The 19,954-nt window shown below is 39.1% G+C and overlaps 4 protein-coding genes across 5 annotated transcripts; 2 read left to right on the top strand and 2 right to left on the bottom strand.

Moving 5' to 3' along the window:
• The first annotated feature begins 4,108 nt into the window (after nucleotides 1-4,108).
• On the top strand, nucleotides 4,109-7,926 carry LOC144479049 (cilia- and flagella-associated protein 206). Its single transcript, XM_078197536.1, has 13 exons — nucleotides 4,109-4,201; nucleotides 4,352-4,517; nucleotides 4,575-4,755; nucleotides 4,825-4,994; nucleotides 5,049-5,262; nucleotides 5,328-5,457; nucleotides 5,537-5,644; nucleotides 5,725-5,827; nucleotides 5,909-5,976; nucleotides 6,080-6,228; nucleotides 6,286-6,384; nucleotides 6,452-6,587; nucleotides 6,647-7,926. Exons 1-13 carry the CDS (start codon nucleotides 4,109-4,111, stop codon nucleotides 6,872-6,874), a joined length of 1,845 nt encoding a protein of 614 aa, XP_078053662.1. The 3' UTR covers nucleotides 6,875-7,926.
• Non2 (upstream activation factor subunit spp27 homolog Non2) lies at nucleotides 6,933-11,224 on the bottom strand. Its single transcript, XM_078197537.1, has 5 exons — nucleotides 11,085-11,224; nucleotides 9,825-9,915; nucleotides 9,173-9,462; nucleotides 8,855-9,102; nucleotides 6,933-8,672 (listed from the first exon to the last, which is right to left on the bottom strand). Exons 1-5 carry the CDS (start codon nucleotides 11,125-11,127, stop codon nucleotides 8,556-8,558), a joined length of 789 nt encoding a protein of 262 aa, XP_078053663.1. The 5' UTR covers nucleotides 11,128-11,224; the 3' UTR covers nucleotides 6,933-8,555.
• A 2,211-nt stretch (nucleotides 11,225-13,435) lies between these two features.
• On the top strand, nucleotides 13,436-17,011 carry LOC144478669 (galactoside alpha-(1,2)-fucosyltransferase 1). Of its 2 annotated transcripts, none has more exons than XM_078196788.1 (3): nucleotides 13,436-13,850; nucleotides 14,574-15,210; nucleotides 15,268-17,011. In XM_078196788.1, exons 2-3 carry the CDS (start codon nucleotides 14,738-14,740, stop codon nucleotides 15,806-15,808), a joined length of 1,014 nt encoding a protein of 337 aa, XP_078052914.1. In that variant the 5' UTR covers nucleotides 13,436-13,850; nucleotides 14,574-14,737; the 3' UTR covers nucleotides 15,809-17,011. The 2 variants fall into 2 exon arrangements, with proteins under 2 accessions (XP_078052914.1, XP_078052915.1); XM_078196789.1 differs by having other exon boundaries at nucleotides 14,525-15,210.
• A 186-nt stretch (nucleotides 17,012-17,197) lies between these two features.
• Nucleotides 17,198-19,910, bottom strand: Gas8 (Growth arrest specific protein 8). The gene is made up of 8 exons (XM_078196778.1): nucleotides 19,678-19,910; nucleotides 19,366-19,577; nucleotides 19,021-19,282; nucleotides 18,688-18,948; nucleotides 18,463-18,630; nucleotides 18,306-18,392; nucleotides 18,027-18,236; nucleotides 17,198-17,967 (listed from the first exon to the last, which is right to left on the bottom strand). The coding sequence occupies exons 1-8, from the start codon at nucleotides 19,678-19,680 to the stop codon at nucleotides 17,752-17,754; spliced, it is 1,419 nt and encodes a 472-aa protein (XP_078052904.1). The 5' UTR covers nucleotides 19,681-19,910; the 3' UTR covers nucleotides 17,198-17,751.
• Nucleotides 19,911-19,954: the final 44 nt, after the last annotated feature.

Raw genomic sequence — 19,954 nt, 5'->3', positions numbered from 1 at the left:
TGCGGTTCTGGGTTTGCTTGCCCGGGTTTCGGTCGATTGCGTCGGCGGTTCTCCAATTAATTTGCCGTAATTGCGACTCGCGTCGCGAATCGATAATCCGGAACCGGAACGATTCTTTATCTACGATGCTCGTTAACGAGGACGAGTTTCCGTTTGTTTCTCGGACACCTTGCTCGCCACAATTTTTTCGAATACCGCGGAACACCGGAGTTGTCGAGATACTCGGATAACCGAAAGTTTCCCGAGTATGTACATACATACTCGGTTACCTATTGAAAGAATTTAACCGCTAAAAATGTTCGTGGTCCGCAGCAGCAAGAATACACGTTTCTTGTACCTTCCATTTGCTCGGATCCGTTATTTATCGAGCCTGAAATTTTTATCCCAACTGTATCAACCAATTCTGCAAAGAAATCGAAAAATATAATAATTCCTTCCATAGAAAGATTTTGGAGGCTTTGTATCGTGTATAGATCCACTTAAACTCGTTCACTTTAGTGGGGCTCGAAGGACTTGGATCATAAATAGTATAAAAATAATAGTAGCTTTTATAGCCAGTTAAAAGATTTAATTTATGAGATAAGATTTATAAGATATATTAAGAGCTTGTTTATGAAGTACTCGACTACACAAGGCTGTCGTAAGAGATACTCGGACATTTTTGCTCTAGCCGGGTAACTGATATAACCCGAGCGAAGATACTAGCTCTAGAGCACACCTCGACGATCGGAGGAGTCCAAGAACTTTGTTCGACGACCGAATCGAAGAACTGTTCCGCGCGGTCGTGTGTCTCGATGATTCTCTTCTCGTTCGCTCGACTTTCGATTAAACGGCCCTCGGAGCTCCGTCTGGTGACGGGACAACAATGCGGCTGCGAGAAAGGCAATGGAACCTCCTCGCCCCCGCCACTTTACATTCTTCTTCATTGTCTGGCCGTTAAAACGAGCCGCCGTCGACGCCGCCGCCGCCGACGTCGCGTCGAGAGATCACCGTCAGGGAAAGAAAAAATTGTCGCGGCGCCGACGACGAGGGTGCGTCGCCCCCGGTTGCAGAAAACGAGACCGTCGTTTTCGCGAAAACCGCAGACTACACGCTGCTACCGATAATCCTAACCCTACCATTTTCAACCGATTCAATTCAATTGCTTCCATACACCGTTGTCAACGCTGTGCAATTAATTCCCCTTCGTCCATCATATTCGCAAACCGTTGATTTTGATTCCCACTATTCAAACTATTCTGCTACCGATGCAAAATAATAAATAATCGGGTCAATTCGTTGGTTCTTATTATTACTATACTTATAATTATCCATCGTTGAATGGATAATGGACTAATTTTGTTGGAATAAAAAGTCTGAATTTATCTAGATTTCTTGCCATTTTTGTTATTACGTGAACACGAATAAAGTGATTTATTCAATTGTTTTTTGAGAGAGTGCCTTTCTCGTTTCAACAATTTAAAAATAAATGATATTTAAAATTAAAATACAAAATTTTAATATTAACGTTGAAGGATTGTTAATTCGTTGTTCGATATAAAACGACTCTTTTGACTCGGATAATCGGACAAGGTTTACGCGCGCAGTTTAAACGTCGAAGAAAGTTTTGTCCTCCGCTTTGGAGAAAATGGCGCAAGAAAGCGAGAACAGGTTTTGTTATCGTTCGACGCTGTTAATGATACATTGCAAACACGTGCGCCTATGTGTGAGTCATCGTTCCCCATGAGAACCCTCCGTTACTTCCGCAAAGTCGATCAACTTCGAAAATCCCGGTTTTATCATCAAGCACGCAGACACAAGTCTCTATGAGATACTATTTCCGAGGAATTAAAAGAAAAAACTCAAACAGTCCTAATCAAAGGAATGATTGGTAAACAGCAAATAACGGTTAACTTTCTCCATGAACCAGTCTTCCATTAATTCTATTAATCGTAAACCGATCGATCAAATTAATCGCTCCGACCGATTGATAAAGATATTTGAATCCGAATTAGCAACGTCAAGGGCATCCTGTTCCACGGACAATCTCGCTCCGAATCATCCGCGGAAGAAAAGTCAGCTAACAGGTTAACGGGCGGGTTCGCATTGTTCGGCTAATGGAGAGGCTGTCACGCTTGATCAACGATACGGACACGTTCGCGTGCAGCATCCCCTATCAATCTCATTTAAACGAGCATCGACCGAATCGTTCTCGGAACGAGGAACACGATCTCCTCAGAGACAAACGACAGCGGATCTTCGATTTCTTTTGTCCACCGTTCGAAACCCGACAGAAAACAACAAGCTCGACCATTTACATGTGTGTCACGGTGCAGCATGACTTTCGTCGCGCATAACTGCACGACGTACGACTGGTCACACACATCGTACCCTTACACTAATTATACTGACTAATCCTCATTGAGAGTAGAAATACGAGAAGATTAGTCAGTGGCTCGTTAAAAAATGTCTATGAAACGTGGTCGCAGCGACCAAACATTCTAAATAGGAAACGAGAAAAAGAGAGAGGCAGATATATATAGAGAAAGAGAATGCGAGATAGAGGGGGAGAGAAAGAGAGAGATAGAGCGTGACCACCCGACGCAAACAAACAAACAAAACAACAAACAAACAAATATTGAGGTGGACGGTCGTCTTGCAAACGATACTCGGTATTTGGAACAAAAAATCGTTCGAACAAAAGATCGTTTAGGCAAGAAAGAAGAGACAGGTAAATCGGAGCAAGACTCACCTTGGCCCTCGGCATAAACGTCAGAAAGGACAGCGACCACTAGCAGAAACAGCACCAATTTCCACTGCACCGTTACACCACCGAAGGTGCATCGCGGACCCGAGCACCGGTTACCAGTCGGCATGTTTCTCGGACGGCGATTCACAACGGTGTACACGAGTCTCACGCGAACGTCATTACAACCTTTTCTTTCTGTCTCGCGTCCCGGGTCCTCGCTAGCCCCTTTCGTAAAGCGCACCACACTGTACTGATCATCCAACCCGATTCCTTAGCCGGTGCAGACTGACGCTACCCTCGCCCTCGCCCTCGCCGAGTCCCCATCCCCACCATCGGCACGTATCGAGCCGTCGAGGACTACCGAGCGCCAGCGAACCTTCCCGAGTGTGCGCCGCGCGAAAACCACCGCTGTTTGAATCGAAACATTGCCGCTCGTGTGCTCGTACCGCTTTGTATGAAGGAAAACGACAATCAGGGGCTACAACAAACTAAATTTCACGATCAGACTGCAAATTTCATGGGTTTATAGTAAAATTGATTAGTCGCAATTGATAATAGTGTAAAAATTCAAAGCATTTTCAAATGTCCATCTATTATTTTTAATCCATTAAGATGGTTAAAGAAAGAACGAAGTTTCTACTTGATTTCTATGCCTTGCAATTGATGCAGACAATCTTTATTTTGCATCAATTTCCACAGTCTGCTCGTGATATAAATGGTTGTGTAAACAAATTCCGGCTGGAGGGTTATAATCAGGAAGAAAACGATAATAGTGATAGCAATTTGATGTATCGACTACACCCAGTTCGAGTTGCACACATTTTTATCGCAGACGATTATCGAAATTCCAGGCAAATAGCATGCGATCTGTTTGCTTTAAAAAAAGTGATTTATGTTCATCTGCTACGTATAAATGAAAAATGCTGTCTGTAATTGTTTGCTCGTTAACCGGACTTCCTATGACTGAAATTCGAAGGAAGAATCTTAGGTTAATATATGGAAACCATGCACAGACTCCGAGTTAACCCTCATACAAATCGAAAATCAAATTTCAAATTCTTTTCTTTCATTGTACAATAGTAAATCATTGAACGAGAAAAGTACTCGTAACGAAATAAATTAAATTCTATTCTTTTATGAGGGTTACAAATTCGAGATCATTTCTAATGGATGCAGAAAATTGATAAGACCTTCAAATTATTGCATCCTCTTTACTTATTGGCAAGAACGTTCTTTAATCGGACCCAGCAATGAAACGTTTCTCTGTTTTACATAATTGCGTGGACGGCCAGGAAACTTCCCACGTATCGATCAAACAGCGAGGAAGATATTCGCTTGGCTCATTGAAATTCATCCAAATAATAACTTCCAAGTTCCATAATGGAAAACGCGAGGAGAGAAGTGATCAGGAGGATAGTGACCGAGTGCAGGTCATCGGAGGTGCACGTGACTAAGGATCTGGCTTCGTTTTTGGTACTTTGTTCAATCTTCGACCTCGGAAAGCTGTGATGACAATGCTTGGATCCATTCAGACGTTCCTCAAATTCTGTATCTTTGAAATGGCACCGAGTACTGTCATCCAAAATTCGATAAAAACCAATCATCTGTACACTGATCCACCAGACCACTCTGTTTCTGCTGAGTCCTGACTACGAGATCAAAGTCGGCGAAGCGGAGAGCAACGAGCAACTGATCGAGGCAATAGTGAGGAAGATATCTGAGCCAACAAGCACCAGTTTAACCATCCTAAAGAGCCAATTGTATTTCGCAAAACATTATCGCGACAGGGGTAAGAGATTAATTTTCTTGAATATTTTCTTTACTTTCACGAGGTTTAATTTCGTAGACGAAACCGTAAAGCATCATAGGCTGCGTCTGCACGAGAAAACAGGTCCCATGGTAGCCGAAATCTGCGAGACCGAAAAGCTGTCCAACAAGCAGGATTCCGAGAAACTGTATCAGAAGATGCTAGTCGTGATAACTGTGCTCAGTGGCCTAGGAAATCCAACGGTTCCATCGGTGCTGCGGTAGGAATCTCTTCGGGATCCGTTGTGAATCTTAAACCAAGAATGCACCCCGATTGTTGCCCGGTCTAGGGAGGTTTCGGTGGCCTTGCAGAGCGTCTTTCAACCGTCGGAGCTAGAAGCCTACATAAAAATGTCCAAACGAGAAAAGGAGGAGCAACTGATGGAGCTGATGTGCATAGTCGCGGGAATTAGGCTGTTCAATAGGGACTGCCAACGTGGTGGCGAGGGCATCGACGATCGTGAGTATATTTCTCATTCTTCAGCGACACGTCGATGACGAAATGCGTTCGCAGTGCCTGTTATCCTGCAAGAGGCCGAGAAGAAGAGCCACGACTCTGTCGTCGATTTTCTACAGCGTTTAATGCTGAAGATCTACAAGATCACAGCAGCCGTAGAGAAGGCGATTTGCTTCTGGGAGGTGTTGCCATTCGGTGTTTTTAACACGAACAACGTTTACTGGCTGATTGGGATCTTGGCAGCGTGTAGGCAACAGGAGATTTACGTTAGGTCTGAACAATTTGAAACTCTTCGGGACCGAGAGTTATTCATTTCAATAAGCTTTCTTTGAACAGAAAACTGCTGAGCGACGTAGAATGCAGTGAAAAGGAGGTGCAGGGCCTCATGGAGCGCCTTCAGGGTCGACTATTCAAGATTCACGATACCGTCAGGTATAGGACTGCCATCCCCACATCCCAAGTATACGTAAGCACGCGGTTCATGCTCCTTTTCAGAGCTATTCTTACAGTAAATACTTGAAATCGCATTTTTTAAACTCGTTCAGCCGCAATTCATCGATCTGGCAGACATATGGATGGGTCTGCAGGACGAAGTGATCATATTGAGCAGCGTCAACAGCTTCCTGTGGGAACTGCAGAGTCTAAACACCAGGGTAATTGCAGAATCTTTGTACGGAATAATAGAAATGCCGACCAGGATTCTAAAATGTCACCGTTAAATTATACATCTTAGACGGTGAACGTGTTCAACGATGCGATCGTGGACGACATGCTGGGCAAAACAACAGTTCTGACGGATGCTGAGAGATTGGAGCAGTCGATGGGCGAATTGATAAGTAATAAAAACTGGCAATATGGCTTCAATAATCTCACGTGACTGGTAGCTGCACGTGCTGCATCGTGGTCTATGTTCGCAGCCGCGTGCGGCGAGTGCACCCTCTACCACCCTGACACCACCAAGGATTTCGAGAACATAAATCTCGAGGTGAGATCAACGCGCGACAAGGTTGTAATCAATGTTTGCAGAGAGCGCCGTAGTAAATGGGTGAACAAGGCACCTCTAGGTTAATTAATTCGTCCTGTCTCAGTTCCTAGGATTTTGCGCGTGGACGTTCGTTTATGTGGAAGGAGCGCTGATCCCAGGAAATCCGAACAATGGAGTGGCGAAGTGGAAAGGGAAGTACTATGTGTTCTGCTCGAAGAGTGCCGCCGAACATTTTGGAAAAGATCCGGACAAGTAATTCAATCGTCAGATGGAACCGTAGATCAGGCTAATCTCTGGTTAATCTTGTAGGTGCATCTACCGGGCTCTCGATTTTATACGACGCCATCCTGAGTACGTCTACCTGTTCCAAGTGCACGAGGACGTACAAGCACTAAAAGCAGAGAAATTGTGAGTATCTCGAGCATTCAGTAACTACCGATGGATTAGGTAAATTGAGTTTTATGCGACCGATTAGAGAGCCCGAGGAAACGGATGAACTGAAGCTCTGCCAATCGCAGATGGTCCAAACGGACCTGCACATCCTGCCGCCTTCCATCGACCTTAATTATTCATCGAACGTGTGGGAGCTCAGGCGGAAAGCGTTGAATCTAGTGAGTAACATTTATGCAATGAATAATGGTGAGATCTGTTGGGCTACGTTTTCTTTCAGGCAAGCATAAGCCGATGCGTCACGCGCAGTACTCAAACGGATAAGTCGAACTTCCGATACGGCGTGTACGTGCAAGCTGCTCCACCTCGGGACAAAGAGGTGCAGACAAGAAGAGATAATTACATGAACACGAAGAAACTGCTGACATATATCTTCGGGCTACGTGGTAGACGCGACGACAATCAGCACGTTCTATCCTTCATCGAGGATGATCTCGAACATCTTTGAACACTTCGGGGTCAATCAGGAATATTTTCTCGCCTTGGAATAAATGTAAAGAGGACAATTTGTTAAAAAAAATGAAAGCAATATCTTTTAATGACGTTCTCAAATACATTCACGGAATATCAGGGCATAATCCGCACTCTTTTCCTTAAAGAAACAAACTTGCATTAGAATTTGTCATTCCGTGAGTAACGTACGTCTTATTTTTCACCCATACTCCGCGTAGTCTTTCCTCATCTATTCATAGAATGTTTTCTTAATCTTCTTCTGTTGTAATGATCTCTGTGGCTTTCTCTCAAGTCAAGTCAAGTTAGGCCAGCACTAGTTTCAATTTCGATTGAAAAACGCACGAATTTGTTTTCCTTTCCTTCTTTTTCACGTAAGGGTGTCTGCGGCCAGTATCAATTCCGTACCTCACGCCATATGAGACTATCTTATTTTCTACACTTCAACGTTGCGCAATTGCTGCACATACTGTGACGTTTCCTTTTTCTTTTTTAATACGCATACATCGTACCTCCTTCCACTGAATACATCGCTTTTACCGTTACATCTTAAAAGTTAGGTCAATTTTTTTACACCAAGAAACCTATATTACGACAATAATTAGTAATTACACGATAATACAATTAAATTTCGCTTAGTAATAATTTCATTGTATAATGTAGCTATTATACAGAAGAGGTACAGAATATTGATTTCTTTCTTTTCGCATGGCGTTGGTTTCTCTGTATTTTTTTTTACCGCACGTTTTTGTCTTTCTAATTTTATTCACTCTCTCGTTGGTTGACAAAATCACTTGCCCTGTTTCTTTTTTCGTTCTCTGTGTTACATATCCATTGTCGAAATATACAATCCATATTTTAAAAACAAAACGAATGAAAATATCGTGTGTTTTATTGGCGGCAGCGGTGCAGAGGGTCCAAACGAAAATTTTGGTCATCAACCAAAAATGCAATTTATATAGTCTTCGGAAATGTCCGATTAATGGTTCACATAACAACTCTCCGATGGCTCGTCCAAACAAAGTGTCACGTGATAAAAATTGAAAACGACCGTCTTAAAAAATAATTCAGAGCATATTCGCTGCTTCGACTTCGCTGCCACGAGCGGCACACCGTATTTTCACGCTTGGCGGGAATGGGCGGCTCACGAGAGCCACCGAACAAACAATAAAATATTAATCCTGAATATAGACTTAAAACCAGCTTACTGACTATCAGCCACTTCAATGTTTTTCAGATTTCAAATAATCGTCCGACTGTCCATGGTACGCCACTTCTTCTCCCTTTATCACCCGACGTTGTAACCAAATTTCACCCGAATCCTTCTTATTTCGTGGGTCATCATTTGCATTAGATTGTTCTACAGTCACCTCCAGTAATGTTACACGGTGCCGTAATTTCGTTTTATTTTCCTTTCTTTAAAATAATGCCCATAACTTAAGATGCTACATTGCGAATGTTTTGTGAGTAGAAGCGACTACCATGGGACAACAAAGTGAATCGAAAACGGTGTAAACATGGCTAAAGTCTTAAGTCGCAATATGTTCTGTGTGTTCGTATGTATATGTATTTTTATGTATGTTTCGTGTGAGAAAGATGGAGAGATGCGATTTGCATCTTGGAATATGTTATACAATGTTTTTTTTATAACCTGTCGGAGATTGTAGCTCAGGGATGATTTAATCTACAAAGTGATTTTTGAGGTATTTCATCATACCGAAAGTTCTGAAACGTTTTACTCCAATTACCGTCAACAGTTCGTCGTCGCAGATTGCGAACTGCTTGTTCTTAGGGTCCTGAAAAAAACAACGTTAATTGTTAGCTACTCAAACTCAAGAAACTCTATGGTTATTTTGAATTCCACCGAATTGGCCAAGTAAACGTCTTACAAAGTATATTGTATGTAGATACCACTAGTTCGAAAGAAGTTGGTATGGCAATTTCCGTGGAATTCATATTTGCTGGGCCTGATACTTACATAGAGGTCCCTTTCTTTAATAATACTCCAAATCTTCTTAACAACTTCGTGTCGTGCCATCTGCTCAGCACCAACTACTGCTGCGAGTTCTGGAGACAGTGTAATGGCACGAGTGTAGCCACCCTTACCTGTACCACCACCACCACCTTTCTTTCCACCACCACCTCCTTGAGCTTTCTTGTTCTTGCCCCAATCTTCGTCACTATCGCTGTCACTGCCCTTCTTCTTTCCTTTTTTGCCAGGCTTACCTATAGCACGAAATAATCGATCGTTAGAACACATGCAAAAGAGTCAGTTTCCAATATCTTGCATACATACTCTTCTTGGGCGTAGCTTTCGGTTTCTTTGGACTGTATTCCTCATCGCTCGCATCATCATCGCTGGCACTCTCCTCGTCGTCAGATGATCCCTTCTTACGCTTGCTTATGGGCTTTTTCGCAGGACTTCTTTTAGCTGGTTTCTTCTCTTCTTCCTCCTCCTCTTCCTCTGAACCTTCCTCCTCTTCTTCACCATCCTCAGACTCTTCACTAGCAGTCTTCTTCTTCTTCTTTGCTCCATCATGTTTCTCTTGTAAACACTCCATGACTAGGCTATCTACTTCCTTCTTCCTGCGGGCATTCCAAATATTTTAGTTAGATTGCAATCGGTAAGAAGTATTAAAGAGTCAGCTGAAATAAAATCAAATCCAAATTCTCTGGGCTACTAATGTTAATTCATACATTGATGAAGTGAAAAAGAAAGTAATGCTAGCAATTTATTTAATTATTTATTCAATTAATTTAAAATTGTTGAAGATGGAACGAGGTGGAAGCTATTAAAAAGCAGTTCCACGCAGAGAATCTTCTTTTTCTCTAGGACAAGGTGGAATACACTCTCGAATCGTTGAGATTTCTAAGAGTGTTTGTTGCATCCACATAAAATGTCCATTATTTATCTTTAAAAAGATCTAATCATACAAAGTGTTTGTTACCTTTCTGTGAGATCTATGTCCAATTTCCCCTCGATTTGTAGCCTGACTTTTTTAGCAGACATTGTGGTGAGGTCCGCATCCTTCAGGATAGCTGCAAACAGAAAATGAATACTGCTTGTAAATAATGCCCTGTCAACTTCACATTTCAAATGCCTCGAGAATTCTTGGAATAATGATTAAAAAATGAGAAACTTGTGGTGCAGATGTATGGGGAAAAATCTAGGGTAATGTGGTTTCCCGCGTCAAGCGGCTAGTAAATACTGGGCACAAATGGCCGCCATGGTTCAACGCCGGTTACCGATTACCCGAGTATCGTCCATGAAGCAATTTTCTGATAGTAATATGCCCAACGAGAATTCACCGCGTTGATCTTGTTCACGAAATTACCTACTTTGCATCGGCCGATCGATTCGACTGTATCGGCGTGTCGAAAGTCAGAAAATTGGCAGAAGTCCGCGGACATGGTACAACCAAAGACTCGACCTGAATCGGTGATATTCGTTGAAATTCCGAAGGAACGTGCACTCGGAGCAAGGAAATCGATTGACAAGCTCGAGGGAAGCTTCGGCTACGTTATCGCGTCGACGATGAGTATGCATAACGGCGGGAAAATACGCGTGCCAACAAACATTTGCAGGAACGTCGTATGCCGCGACCTGCGAGTGTAACGTACGTGTTGAATCGTCGGAAGCGAGCTATATTTGCCTCGACGAAACAAAGAAAATCGGAAGTAAATTCGCGGAAATATTGGAGAAAACTGCCACGATCCTGCATCCAAAAATCGGTTTCGCAAAAATCGTAGAACAGAAGAGAATGAGGTGAGATACGAAACACGCGATGGCTTCTGGCGCGCGCCACCACAGTCAGTCGCGTCATGCAACGTACACTATGGGAGAAGAGAACAAGGAAAGCGTTCGGTACTCCGAAAACCGAGGGAAAACCGTAAAATTTCGTAGACGGCGAAAAATTTTCTGAAAAATATCGGGACTGATTACACGGAGCCATTTCGCAATACATTGCCCCGATGACGCTGCACGTACGTGGAAATATCGTATCGCCGTTGTAATGGCCGGCGTGGGGCACGCCACTTCGTCGCATACGTGCGCGCTAAAGTCGTCACATCGCAAGAGCAAAGAGCCTAATTTCCTACGTATTCCTACTCGCGAATCCACCGATAATTCGCGGCACAAGTAAATACGAGCCCGGTTTTCTAATAATCAGACGTCCAAGTACGGTAAATCAATGGATATTCCGACTTACCGGTGATCTCCTTGCGAAGTTCTTCGTTCGAGATATCAGCCATGGTCGTACTTCTCGCTGTGCGTACTGCTGCTAACTGAACCTACGCCGGCTGCGGACTCCTGTGTAGCGTCCGTAGGTACAGTCACCTCAAACACCAACTCGATACGTCGCACGTATACGAAACGACGAAAACGGATAACTCGTAAACGGTCCGTTAAAAACGAATACTATATACACCAAATCGTGTTAGTTTTTTCCAAGCTACAAGTTTCTCATGACGCCCCACCCATAATTTTGCGATCGAACGACCCTATTTCGACATTCCGCCAACGCGTTCACGGAATTGTTTTAGTTCTATCTGTACCGCAAGCGACCGCTCGTGGCTGCCGGTGGCGTCTACGGTACAGTCGGCTCATTTACCTAGTCTCGTTTCTTCCAGAAAATACATTTTCAATAATCCATAACGTTGTTCATCGACGATTAACCAGGATATAATATACACCAAATCGGGTCAGTTTTTTTTTCTCTACAAGTTTCTCATGACGCCCCTTGCGTAATATTGCGATTTAACGGTACGAAACGGAGTTTCTCGCGATCCTTCCAATGATTTTATCGCAGCTGACTGTACGAAGCGACCACTCCGGGATTCGCAGCGTCGGGCATATAGTCTCATCATATGACAATCAGTATACATTTTACAGATATGTTAAAAAAAAAATGTGTATTGGTTTATTAATTGGTTTATTCTATCGCGATCGCAGATTCATGGCGTAGCTACATAATACATAAATTATATTGCCATCGGCATGAATCTTTTTCACTGCTCTAGTTTTTCTGTATCAGCTACATCATCAACTTCATTATCTTTGCCTATCACAATTGCACTGTTCTGTTTACGAGACCTGGAATTTCGTACACCATTGAATGGAACGCGTTGCAATTTTGTAACTGCTGAAACATATTTGGAGTATACAAGTAGCAAACATGCTGTTATCATATCTAAAAATTGATACATTCATATATAATTGTATCCAATCAGTGCGTTATTTTAATAGGCTGCAACTGTCGAAGCGACCACTCGGTTTCTTCCTCGCTTCGGTGGTACAGTAACGTTCAACACGTTCGAAAGGATACCTGCGAGAAATGATGTTTAAAAATTCATAACTTTTCAACCGTTCATTCCAGACGGTTACTGTATTCACAAAATCGTGTTAGTTTTTTACGAGGAAAATATTTCTCAGGAAGCGCCTTTCATGATTTTATCATCTAACGTGTCCAGCAGAAGCTTTCGGTATCTCTGACGTAAATACTTTTGGCGCTAGCTGTAGCCAATCTGGCAGGTTCATTACAAGACGAATTTCTCCTTAAAATTCCATATGAATTTATTTCGGCGAGTCTACTAAAATATTTAAATAAATTTTTTGTTCCGATCTACGCATTTATATTCTTTTATTTCGATCTAAGAAATATATTTACTGATGACACGTCGGAACATAATGCCGCCACGGGTGTTTGAACGCTTCAAAATGGCGATTTCATTCTTTGCGGATCATGTCGGGTCAACAGTATGATGAACGCGATTACGTCGCTATCGCACTCTGACAAATCGTCTACCATCCATGCTTACTATCACTATAATTTTGTTTACTCATTACGTAAAAATAAATGCAAATATTGTAGACAAATTACCATTATTGTTAACTTTTGCAGAATAGATATCGTTTTCCCTCTAAATTTCAGTTACTTCCGGTGCATTGACATGAATCATCCTTTAATCGCAAAATTATTTATAATCGAACTACTAAAGATTGTCAAATATTTCAGAACGAATTAAGAAAATTTTCTTTAAACGTTTATTAACTAATTTGTTGCTTATTTGTAATGTATAGAAGGGAGGTTACACTTGTCCAGTTATCTTGGAAATATTGATATTTCTGGACTACAATTAGATTTGTTCTACCATCTGGCGGCACTGTACGAAGTTCTTTCTTGTTACGAAAAGCACATTACCTTCCGATGATAATGCAAGTCGTAGAGACAAGTATGTAATCCAGCGCCAAAGTGCGTAGTACCAAAATGTTTAAATTGGTAGACTAATTTTCCGACAGAGTAAGTACAGTATGGTACCGCTATCTGGCGTGTTTGGAAATTAACTGCAGTTGGTCATTCGTTTATCAGTTTGAGTATTATGCCATGAAGGGGGTCACTGGTAATTAACGTTATTTAGATTTAAGTCGGTGAAAATATTCTTATTTCGAATCGTTTTAAATCTTTAAAAAATGTGAAAATGAATTTTTATCATTTACGGACAACTGATTCTATGTATGTATGTATGTTATCTATAGAGTTAGTTCGGTAAGCGGTAAAAGAAATGAAAAATCTATATGTCATATGTACATGTACCACCCAGTAGTGACGACTGTTCTCCATGACGTCATCGGTCTGTACATCTCCTGTTCCAAGGATGCAAGTTTGTCGGAAGTATCTTTTATTATTTAATAACGTCGCGAAATAGTTTCGTTTTGAGGCAGTAGTTGCAATTTATTATAATATCAGCAGTAAATAGAGTGAGCCCCGCGCTGTAACCATCTGTGTCGGTGAAGTGAAATCGATTGAAAGATATAAAAGTACATACATCTCATGGAAACGCAACAAGCGTTGATGCACGAGGCACGCATCGATTTCACCGGGAAAACATGAGTAGTAGAAATAATAGACAGAGTGACGCGAGCCCCGTGGCTAATAGCGAGTTTCAAGTGCAATGCGAATATTTTACTGGAACGGGTGAGTGACAAATTATCGTCGTTTTGTTTGTGAACAACTTTCGATCTCGAATACAACTCAGTTGCGTTCGTCTCGCGAAAATTACTGGAAAAAATGTTTCTCTCTCTCTCTCTCACTCTCACTCTTTCCTTCTCTCTCTCTCTCTCTCTCTCTCTCTCTCTCTCTCTCTCTCTCTCTCTCTTGATAATCATACCTACTAGCGAAATCAATTTTTGTTTCGTATTCCAGAGTAAGTAAAAGATTTTTTTATGTTTTTTGCGTTTTCTGCATTCTTATCGTGCTATTCATAGCGGATAGTCGATGATACATTTTTGTATATACATGTCTAAGTTCATGTAACACCTGAAGCTCACCACCTGTTAACCATTCTGTAATATAATTTCCTACATGACGTTTTGTAGCCTAATTGAATCAGATGCAAAATAAACAATCACAAATCTCGATTCATACATATCGTGCTTTGTATAATAGAACCTTGCTAAATTAGTAGCTTTTAAAACGAGTACATATATACTAAGCCATGTCCTTTTTCCATTGTCTGACCAATTCTTGCCTATACTACTTATGCATATCGGTGACTATTTCAACATGAAATATACAATTTCAAGCAAATCTTTTTTCAAGTATTTTTATTATCACTTTAATTACACAACCCCTATCCCACTACCATATAGGAATAGAAATTATGTGCCATTCAATATAAATGGTATTATCATTGTAAAGATGTACGTCGGAAAACAAAGGGCATGGCACACCTGTAGATACGAAATGCCGGACTAGTGGAAATTGAAGAGTAGAGAATAATAAGCAGACAGCTGTAGTGCAGAAGATATAGAAAAGAATTGATTGGTACGTAGTGACAGAGTATCCTGCAGAATCAAGTAAGGATGAGTCACGCTCAACAGCATGTACTTGCAAGTGCAATAGTTCTTGCTCTCATAGTGGTCTTCGGCATCCATGTCTTCCTGTTTCCTATGTACACATCCAACCCACCAGCTCGTCATATTAAGATCTCTACTTATGAACAAGCTCTTTGTCGTACCACATTAAAGAATATCAGAATACCACCAGAATGGAGAAATCCATGTCCGAAGAATGGAATAAATGGAATAGTTTCTGCAGTCCAAGGTGGCAGGCTTGGCAATCAAATTTGGGAGTATGTTTCGGTGTGGGCAACCGCCAGACAGACTGGCCTAGAACCGTTCATGCCACGCTGTATACTAAGAACTCTAGAAGAGTACTTTGAAAATCTTAGTATCCCACCACTTAGTTACATTGGGAGATGCAGTCTAGATGTTAGCCAAGTCGTTAATTCTCTGGGACAATGGAATAATACGGAGCAGAATATCATAATACCAAGGTAAATAATCTTGTTCACTGTATTTGAGTGCTTTATGTTTCAATGCTCTCATTGTAGACATGCAGCATACTGGTCCCTCATTTTGGTGTGGTTGGATGATGTACGAAGAGAATTTACGTTTAAGCCAAATTTGAGAATTTATGCAGAAAGAGTACTAAAAGAAATAGGCGAAGAATTCAACTTGCCTGAACCAACGTTCGTAAGCATACACGTAAGAAGGACAGACTACATAGACTATTTGTGGCAGAAATTGAAAATTAGACCTGCTCCCGTTAGCTACTATTTCGCGGCAATGGATTATTTTGTTGGCAAGTATAGTAATGTAGTTTTTGTAGTAACTAGTGATAATATAGTTTGGTGCAAGTACAATTTGCATAGTAAACGACATAGAATCAAATTCGTATCTGACGTGGATGCGAGAGGTCCTGGCAAAGACCTGGCGGTTTTATCAGCATGTAATCACAGTATTATAGATTATGGTACATATGGTTCATTTGGAGCGATTTTGGCTGCTGGTGAAACTGTGGTGTACAATGTAACAACATACTTTTCTACATTGATTGCTGAAGTTTTGCCGAACTGGAAAATAATGAGTTGAACAAAAATCAAAAGGATACTTTTTACGAATTTCACATTAGAAATAACATGTGTATAAACACTTTATGAAAAATACTTTTTATACAGAGTATAAATATTCGTTTTATTCAATATTATTATAACACAGAGAACACTCCTCTGTTGTTTACATCAAAATTATAAATGCTCAAAAACGAAGTTTTCTATACAATTTGTTAGTTGTTTATAATTCTTGCAATTATTTTAAATTCGTAAGTAATAACATTTATTTTAAATAGCAATACATATATATGGCAGGATACAGTTATTTACACTAAATATAAAAATTTAAACTTTATCGAATTTTTAATTTAGTAGAATTAATACTTTGTTTCTTGTAAAAATTCAAAATTATTCTTGCATTATTCATAATGAAACAACCAAATGAAAGTGTAACGTTATATTTCAAAAAGTTTTTATCAAAATGATATATCTACAATGCTGATAAATTGCTTAGAAATAATGTGCATAGTTTTTCACTTGATTATTGCACTATTAGATAAATATTAGAGAACTGTGCACCCATAATGGTAGTAAGAAAATTTACATATTTTAAAAAATTTGTAAGAATCTAACATAGAAGAGGGATACAACGGAACAATGGACCACTAATGTCTAAAATTAAAACAGATACTTATTTTTTTTACTACTGAGATTCATACTCTTGCGGCCCTGAACAATTAAATAGACTCGATATTATTTTAACATGATGAACCAATAAACTGAGCCTAATCGAAAAATCTGCAGAATAAAAAAGATATACAAACTTTACGGTGGTCGGAAATTAGGTGCAGTGATTTTTGAATATTTATATTATTGTTTTCGGAATCAGAAGCTTTTGACTAGTGTAGAGTTGTTTCGTGATATAATGTAACAATCTGAGAGGAGGAGAAAGCATAGTTAAATGTACTTGCATTATGCGTTAAGTCTATCATACAAAGGCAAACTTGCAGATATAGATAAAAAAGTATTGATGATCTATGACTCTTATAATGTACAATGATTTCAACTGTGATTCTATTTCTTATTGTGCCAAAATTCGTAATATACATACACATATATAAAGAAACATATATGTGGAGATGTATATGTATATATAATTATATATATATATATATCCACATGTATATATAAAATAATAATAATAATAGTAAGTTCATATGTGTGTACAAAATAATATATACGTTCGCTGGTGCACGTTTGTACATGTACACACATATACAATGGAGTTATATCTATACAAGGTATTATAGTGTTTACAAATATGTAAACACAAAAAAAAAATGATAAATTATTTCTTCACTTGACAATTAAATATTTCTGAAACAGAAAAAATCAATAGATCGAAGGAAGAGGTATTTTACATAAGGCCAGTATATAAGTGTTTGAAGTTTATTAACCACGTGACCTGATATATTCGATTTATAATATTTTATAAATTAGACTAGTCGGTGTGTCCATGTCTATATATGTTAATATCTATATACATATATAGATATATATAGGTATACTTACATAAAGCGTCTTCAATGTATTCAATGCCTGTTAGTTGTTGATTAGAAGAAAAATGGTTGAAAAGTTGATACAAAATGGTTCATCATTTAGAATTTATAAAAATGTTAAAGAGGCATAATTACGAATATGTACAACTTTCAGGCACTGATATGATCTGCTCTGTACATTCTCTGTGATAACTTTACGTAATTTATAAAAAAAAAAAGTAAAACGGATGTGCTGAAACTTATTTGTTTTACAAAATAAAAATAGTATACGTCAAAAATCATTTATGCTTTCTTTCCATTATTGTTCTTCATTTATGTCTCAAAAGTTTTACTGGCTATTAATAATGTTCAATCTAATGACTATTTGGGAAAGAAATGTTGCACAGTCAGCACAATTTGTATCAGGATGATTTATTTATATAAACTAGCGATTTATAGTAACTAGTCCAGCAGGTCCTAGACCTAATTTTGAACTTACTGATTTTATTTTTAAGGGCTGAAAGCCAAGCTCGCTTTTAGGAATTCCATACTCCTGTAACTTTGCTTCGTATGTCCTTAATAGGTCATCGTGCGCTTTGCAAACTTTTGCTAATTCATACTGAAGATCTTGTATTGCAGTGTTTTTTCTAGTCAGCATGTTCTGTAAAGGAAAAAATGCATCTTACTACAAAAACGAAGACAAGCGATTAATATACATACCTCTAATTTCTTATTAGCATGTAGGACAGCTTCTGGATCTAATTGAGCAGCAGCAAGTACCTCACTAATTTGTGCCTCGCGTTGTTCTAACAAATCAGATAATTTTTCAAGTTTCTTTTCTAAAAGTACGTTCTTTAGACCTGTCTTCTGTTGAAGTTCAAGTATAGACGAAACAAATCTTGATTGTAACTCGTCCCTTTCAGACTGACACTAATGAACAAAGTGTATTTTTAAATTGAAGTAAAACGATTTTTATCAAGCAAAAAGACAACTTTATACCTTGTCGAAACGTAGTTCCAGTACTTCGTTTTCCCATCTCAGATTTTCAAAATCTTTTTGAACAATCGCCAGCCTCTTCTTAGTAGACTGTAAGGATAGGAAATAAAATGTAATGTAAAATTAAGTAGTATTAATAAAAACTGATTAAAAAACTAACAATTAATGCTTGTTTATCCTTCTCATAGTTTTGAAGTTGGTGAGTTAATTGTGCCACTGAGTTTTCAAGATTTTTCAAGTCGCTAGAATATTTTTTGTTCTCTGCGGTCAGTTCTCGCACCTGTTTCTTCATCCGCTCTTCATTGTTTCTCATTACTTCCATTTGATCCTATAGCATTAAAAAAGAAGGTAATATCGATAGATCTATATTTTATATTTGTCATACCTTCATACTTTTAATTAAAGACAGATTGTTCAGAGTAATGTCATTGAAGTAAGTTTTCATTTCTGAGAACGCTGTTTCGTGATTTTTGATTAAATTATTAATTTGTATATTCTTTCTCTCTTCTACTTCAGTTATTTCCATACGATGTTTCAGAGTAAGAGACTCGTATTGATTTGCTAACTTTTGCTCATATTTCTGCTCCATTTCCGCGGCTTCAGTTTCAAATTGTTTCGTTATCTTATCTATCTCCTCCGCATTTTGCTAAATAATAAAGATCAATTGCTGTAAACCCATTTAATAATGCGAGAAGATTATTTTCAATCTCTTCCATACCAATTTTAGTGCGCGTATCTCATTTAGATGTGCTAAGTCTTGCTCTTTTATTGTCTTCTTTAGATCCTTTTTGTCTTTATACAATTCATTCTCTTGAGCTACGTAATCGTCTTGTGCCAATTTTAATGCAACCATGTGGTCTGCTTTAGTTTCTGACAAATTGGTTTGATGTTCATAGATTAAGTGTTTCACTTTCTGCTTGTACAATTTCAGCTCAGCCTCATGCGTATCAGTTATTTCTTCCTTCTCACGTTCTGTGTTTCTTTGCAGGCAATAGACATTGGTTGAAATGATATAGACATTGCGAGATGAAATATATTTAAGTTAAAAGAATCATGGTTGTACCTAATAGTCGCTTGAGCCTCTTCCAATTGATGTCGTGTGATTTCCCAAAAAGTCCGAAGCTTATCCCTTTCAAGCTGAAAATAATTTCTTTCTTCTCTCTCCCGTTCCAACTCTTCAAGTATTTTGTGAGCATACACCTCCAGTTGTTCTCTATTCATTTTTGTTGTATCAGCACCATCAACATTGTCAGGTGCTTTTGCTTTTTTAGGCCCCTATGAAATATTTACAGAGAAATAGGTAATTACGTGAGTCCAAATTGGATATAATTACGATTTTGTCACGTAAATTAGTAACCAAATATCAGGAACTTACCATTTTTAATACAAAATTCTATCAAAAGAATCTTAGAAAACGCGATACAAATAAACAGTATAGAGTTAATGTTTAAATGACGTTTCTGTAAAATAAATTTACTGGAAATAAGCAAATATAAATCTATTAACTGTCGTAAAATATTTATAGTAACACTGTGGTATAGACAGTTATAAGTGAGGTGCAAACATCACTCTTGGACTTCCAAACATGAAAGATTATATGTTTTGACTGAATAGTTGCCAAGCAACTAAAACCCAGAGGATATGTAAAACGC

This window comes from Augochlora pura, chromosome 3, assembly GCF_028453695.1.
Source record: "Augochlora pura isolate Apur16 chromosome 3, APUR_v2.2.1, whole genome shotgun sequence".
NCBI lineage: Eukaryota > Metazoa > Arthropoda > Insecta > Hymenoptera > Halictidae > Augochlora > Augochlora pura.
This window is presented reverse-complemented; position numbering and strand designations above follow the sequence as displayed.